The sequence below is a fragment of the Melozone crissalis genome, unplaced genomic scaffold (genome assembly GCF_028551555.1).
Source record: "Melozone crissalis strain CALT ecotype California unplaced genomic scaffold, PUWL_Pcris_2 ptg000107l_1, whole genome shotgun sequence".
Taxonomy (NCBI): Eukaryota; Metazoa; Chordata; class Aves; order Passeriformes; family Passerellidae; genus Melozone; species Melozone crissalis.
Genome location: NW_026535884.1, coordinates 3169001 through 3175000, shown reverse-complemented (window position 1 = coordinate 3175000; position 6000 = coordinate 3169001). Strand labels below are relative to the sequence as shown.

General features: G+C 53.6%; 1 protein-coding gene across 1 annotated transcript in view; it reads left to right on the top strand.

The window, feature by feature from the left end:
- PRDM16 (PR/SET domain 16) overlaps positions 1-6000 on the top strand; it is a 291343-nt gene that overhangs the window by 244400 nt on the left and 40943 nt on the right. Inside the window, exon 5 of the mRNA XM_054291927.1 lies at positions 4421-4523. Within this exon, the coding sequence (XP_054147902.1) occupies positions 4421-4523 (103 nt within the window). The remainder of the gene's footprint in view (positions 1-4420; positions 4524-6000) is intronic.

The window sequence follows — 6000 nt, the reverse complement described above, 5'->3', positions numbered from 1 at the left end:
TTTTTCTCTTAGCTTGGCCCATCCCAACCCCTGTTTTTCCAAGTCAGTCCTGAGCTCTGGGCTCACTCCTTGGCTGCCTTTTAGGGTTTTTTCAGGCACTTTTCCCCTTGAGTTCACTGTGGTTTTGTCCTGGGAAAAGCCTTTTTTGTAGAACAAGCAGGGAGGAGCACTGAAGTGCAGATGAAAAAGATAATGAGGCAAAGGAAAATTTTAGACAATTTTTATTTTGCAGTGGAATCCCCAGAAATGAACTCCCCGGGCTGGGTGGAGCAGGGGCCTCAGCACTGCTCTCACCTGTGCTCAGGTGTGTGTCCTGTTTCAGCCTGTGCTGCTCGGGGTTTCCACCTGGGATTTTGGAGCTGAACTGGCCCAAGGAGATCCCAGATCGGGGTTTCCACCTGGGATTTTGGAGCTGAACTGGCCCAGGGAGATCCCAGATCGGGGTTTCCACCTGGGATTTTGGAGCTTAACAGACCCAAGGAGATCCCAGATCCTGCTCACAGCACCAGCTCCCATTTTAGAGCTCCCACCTGGATGGGGAGAGATGTGCCTGCACTGGGAGAGCTGTTTGCAAAGCAATGGAAACCAGGGGTGGGATTACAGCAGGATCCTGGCAGCGCAGGGATGGTGTCTGGGGTATTTTATCAGCAGTGGGATTTCATTTCCCATCCCAAATCTTTGTGACCATCCCTGCTTCGAAGCTCCCAGTGAGAGCTGCCTGGGCAGTGCTCACCGGGTGATTTCAGAGCTCAGGCACCGGTGATTCGCACTGGGGCTGTGGGAAGGTGTCAGCCCGGCAGGGAGGGAGGGAGGCACGGCCGGGGAGGGCCGGGATGCACCGGAGCTCCCGAAAAGGGCTGGGCAGAGTGCTCGGTAAGGGATGTAACCCCGGTAAAGGCTGTGCCACAGCACTCGGTACCGGAGCTCCCGGTTAGGGATGTAATCCCGGTAAGGGCTGTGCCACAGCACTCGGTTAGGGCTGTACCGGGTGCTCGGTTAGGGATGCACCGGAGCTCGCGGTTAGGGCTGTACCGAGTGCTCAGTAAGGGATGCACCCCCGGTTAGGGCTATGTCACAGCACTCGGTACCGGAGCTCCCAGTAAAAGCTGTACGGGGTTTTTAAAACTTTCTCTTTACCGGGAGCCCGATTTTAAAAACTCTACTTTACCGGGAGTTTTTCTCGGTTAGGGCTGTACCCTCGGTGAGGGCTGTGTTAGAGCACTCGGTTAGAGCTCTACGGGATGCTCAGTGAGGGCTGTACCCTCGGTAAGGGCCGTGTCCCAGCACTCGGTTAGGGCTGTACCGGAGCTTCCGATAAAAGCTGTACTCCGTGCTCGATAAGGGCTGTACCGAGTGCTCGTTAAGAGCTGTACCCCCGGTAATGACCGTGTCCCAGCACTCGGTACCGGAGCTCGCCGCAAGTGCCGCCCCGCAGCCCCCCGTTCATGGGGACGGCTGTGCCTCCGTCTGCCCCGGCCTTGGAGCTGCTGCACAGACACGGCCCCGCTGCTCTTCTTCCCTTCTTCCCTTCTTCCCTTCTTCCCTTCTTCCCTTCTTCCCTTCCCTCCCCTCCCGTTCCCTCCTCTTCCCTTCCCTGCCCTCCCCCGGGTCGGCCCAGCCTCCGGCACCGGAGGAGCGCAGCGGCCGCGGGACAGGAGCGAGCAGGTCAGGGGAGCCCGGCACGGCCCGGCCCGGCCCGGCCCGCTCCGTTCGCACTGCCCGGCACCGGCCCCGAGGCACTGGCGGGGATCCCGCGGCGGCGGCGGGGCCGGTGGCGGGCGGCGTCTGCCACCTGCTGGGGCGGGCAGGGGCCGCGCTCCGGGCCCCGATCCCAATGCAAATCCAGATCCCAATCCCAGTTCCGATCCCAATCCCTATCCCGATCCCCATCCCAATCCCGATGCCCATCCCGATACCATCCCAATCCCCATCCCAGTTCCGATCCCAATCCCCAGTCCTGATCCCAATCCCTATCCCGATCCCCATCCCGATTCCCATCGCAATCCCCGTCCTGATCCCAATCCCCATCCCAATCCTGATCCCGATCCCAATCCCGATCCCGATCCCAATCCCGATCCCGATCTCGATCTCGATCCCCATCCCCATCCCCATCCCCATCCCCATCCCCATCCTCATCTCCATCCCAATCCCCATCCCAATCCAGATCCAGCCCTGGTCCTGGCCCCATTCCGCTCCCGGTCCCACTGGCAACTTTTCCCCGAGGAGAGGGGAGAGCCCCGATACGGCTGCTGAGAGCCCTCGCCCGTCCCCGCCGGAGCGGGATCGGGAGGCGCCGGGCAGCGGCGGCGGAGCGAGTTAATTATCCCGCGGGATGGGGATCGTAATTATCCCACGGGATGGGGAACGGCTCCGCTCGTGGAGCTGCGGGCGCTCCTGCGGAACCGGGACCGGGAGCCAGTGCAGGACCGGGGCGGATCGCGGCCCGCGGCCCGTCCTGGTGCTCGGTGGAACGCGGGCGGATCGGTCGGGTGTTTCCTGACCTCGGTGTGCAGGGGAAAGTTCTGAGCGGCAACCGCGCCCCACGGTCCGCGCCGCACCGCGTGATGGCTCTGGGAGAGATGTCCCCTGTCCCTGAAACTCTGGGAGCGATGTCCCCTGTCCCTACAGCTCTGGGAGCGATGTCCTGCGTCCCCGGAATTCTGGAAGGGATGTACTCTGTCCCTGCAGTTCTTGAAGAGATGTTCCCTGTCCTTGCAGCTCTGGGAGCGATGTACCCTGTCCCTGAAACTCTGGGAGCTATGTCCCCTGTGCCTGAAATTCTGGGAGCGACGTCCCCTGTGCCTGCAGCTCTAGGAGCGATGTCCTCTGTCCCTGAAACTCTGGGAGCGATGTCCCCTGTCCCTGCAGCTCTGGGAGCGATGTCCTGCGTCCCCGGAATTCTGGAAGGGATGTACTCTGTCCCTGCAGTTCTTGAAGAGATGTTCCCTGTCCTTGCAGCTCTGGCAGCGATGTCTCCTGTCTCTGGAGCTCTTGGAGGGATGTCCCCTGTCCCTGTCCCTCTTGGAGAGATGTCCCCTTGTTCCTCCGGCTCTGGGAATGATGTCCCGTGTCTCTACAGCTCTGGGAAGGGTGTCCCCTGTCCCTGCAGCTCTTGAAGGGATGTCCCCGTGCCCCTACAGCTCTGGAAAGGATGTCCCCTGTCCCTGTAGCTCTGGGAGCGATGTCCTGTGTCCCTGCAGCTTTGGGATGGGTTTCCCCTGTCCCTGCAGCTCTGGGAGCAATGTCCCCCGTCCCTGCAGTCTCCCGTCCCTGCAATCCCATCCCTGTCCCTGCAATCCCATCCCTGTCCCTGCCATCCCATCTCCCCGCAGCCGCAGCACCGGGAGGACAATTTCGGGAGCATCCCGAGCAGCCGCCGCTCCCGCCGGGCAGGGATCTGCCCGAGCCTCGCGTTCCGTGCCAGGAGGGAGGGAAAGGGACTCTGGGAACAGAAACGCACCGTGGTGACACAATTAATGCAAGGCAGGCGGGAATTTAGGAGTTGTGTCTGTTCCTTCCACACAAACACAGGCTGGCAGAGGCGGAGTGGCAGCAAATTTCGGGAATTGTTCTGGGTGAAATGTGGGTTTTAACCCGAAACAGAATTTCTTGAAATCTGTTAAACACAGTGCTAAAAAAAAAAAACCTGGGAGTTAATAACAATTACCAGGTGAATTCTCAGGGTATTGTGTTAGGACAGGGTCCAGTGTACTCCAAAAATTTGGGAAACATCTGGAGGACACTGAATCTCCTTGGGACAAAAGAGAAAAGAGCTCCTGGAGCAGGTGCAGGGGAAGTGACAAAGGTCCAGGATGTGAACACAGCTGTGCTCAGGACATTGTGGAAGATCCAGATCTGTGCTCAGACAGGAGCTCAGAATGTAGGCAAACTGCTCACCTGGAGTGCTTCATGTCTGTGTTTAGTGGTCAAGTCTAGGCTGGTTTATTTTATTTTATTTTATTTTATTTTATTTTATTTTATTTTATTTTATTTATCTCAGAAGGTGGGCAAACTGCTCACCTGGAGTGGTTCATATCAAGGAATCAGATCTAGGCTAATGGGGAGAATAATCAACAAAATCATTCTGTGGAAATGTGATCATTCAGCTCTAACCATGAGGCCAATTCTGGCTCAGAGAGCAAAGCCCTAAACATGAAAGGAGGACAGGAGAAAAATGGGAAGATTTGTTGTAATTTGAGAGATATTTTGTTGCCCAAAATATTTTTATTTTGCCCAGACCCTTTGAAACTCTGTCATCCAAAGAGAGTCAAATAAAGGCAGGAAAACGAGCTCTGAGCAGCAATTATCCCAAATCGAGGGACAGCCTCCCCTATTAACCAAAGTAATTTGAATTATTGATTAAAACATAAACCACAAGGCTTTGCATATTTACCCTGTGTGTTGTGTTTGTGATTCCCAGGTCTATTATAAAGTTATTAAAGAGATTGAGCCGGGGGAAGAGCTCCTGGTGTGCCTGAAGGAAGGAGGTTATTCCCTGGGGAACATGGCACCCAGCATGGAAGGTAAGGCTCCCCACGAGCTCCTGCTCCTCTCTGCACCCTCAGCCAGGCCAGGGCTGGGACAAAACCTGACAAAACCCCACCCAGGACCTGGCCCTTCTGTCTCTGAATGCATTTTGTGCTTATTTTCACTCTTTTCCTGGTGAGAGAAGCTCAGTCCACAACACCGAGTTTTCATCAGCCTCAATTCCTTCTCTTTGTGGGTTTGGGTATGATCAGAGGTGCCTTTTCCATTTATCAGCCTCATTCCCTTCTCTTTGTGGGTTTGGGTATGATCAGAGGTGCCTTTTCCATTTATCAGCCTCATTCCCTTCTCTTTGTGGGTTTGGGTATGATCAGAGGTGCCTTTTCCATTTTTCAGCCTCATTCCCTTCTCTTTGTGGGTTTGGGTATGATCAGAGATGCCTTTTCCATCCCCAGGTGCTTTTGGGTGTAATAAAAATGGCCAAATCATCCCCAGGATGGAAAACATCCCTCTTGGTGAGGGATGTTTTCCATCCTTGGGAAAACATCTGTCTGTCTCTGAATGGATTTTGTGCTCATTTTCACTCTTTTTCCTGGTGACAGAGGCTCAGTCCACAACACCGAGTTTTTATGAGCCTCAATTTCTTCTCTTTGTGGGTTTGGGTATGATCACAGGTGCCTTTTCCATTTATCAGCCTCATTCCCTTTTCTTCATGGGTTTGGGTATGATCAGAGGTGCCTTTTCCATCCCCAGGTGCTTTTGGGTGTAATAAAAATGGCCAAACCATCCCCAGGATGGAAAACATCCCTCTTGGTAAGCTCCAGCCTGCAGAGATTTGGGGAATCTGGAAAAGAGGGGTCCAGGCAGGGGATGGAAGAGTCATCACTAAAATTATCATTGCTGGAATAAAGAAACCTCATCTTTCTCTGCAGCAGCTGTGAGCAGGTAGCAGGACACACACATGGAGTGTTCTGGAAATCTAAGAGTGCTCCCAGCACTGATTTTCCTCTTTTAGGATGCTTTTTTCCCACATTCATCCAAGGCTCTGACACTACAAACACTGTGCAAGGAAGTGACCTCTGAGGAAAACTGGGAAGGATGTGCCCAACATCATTATTCCATGATTTATTTCGACCAATAATTTCTATAAATACTGGTAAATTCTCGTTTACCAGGTGTTTTTAAACTAGTAGTTGGAAATAATGCTCTATAAAATTAATTTATGAAATTGGAGTTCTCTCAGTGCACCCCACAATAATTTTTTTTTTCACCTACACATAAGTACAATTTCTGATGCAAATTTGCAGTAAAATTCTGCACAATCAGTTTCCAATATTTCAGGAAAATGAGATAATTTGAGGATTTGTGCTGCTGGAAGTTCATTTGCTGAAGGGCTGGGGTGAACTGTGATATTTGCTGCCTCACTCATATCAAGTTTGGGAGTATTTTTTCACAGCTCTCCCCCCCCCCAAAAAAGTTAATGATTTTCTCAAGACTAACACACAGAGATGAATA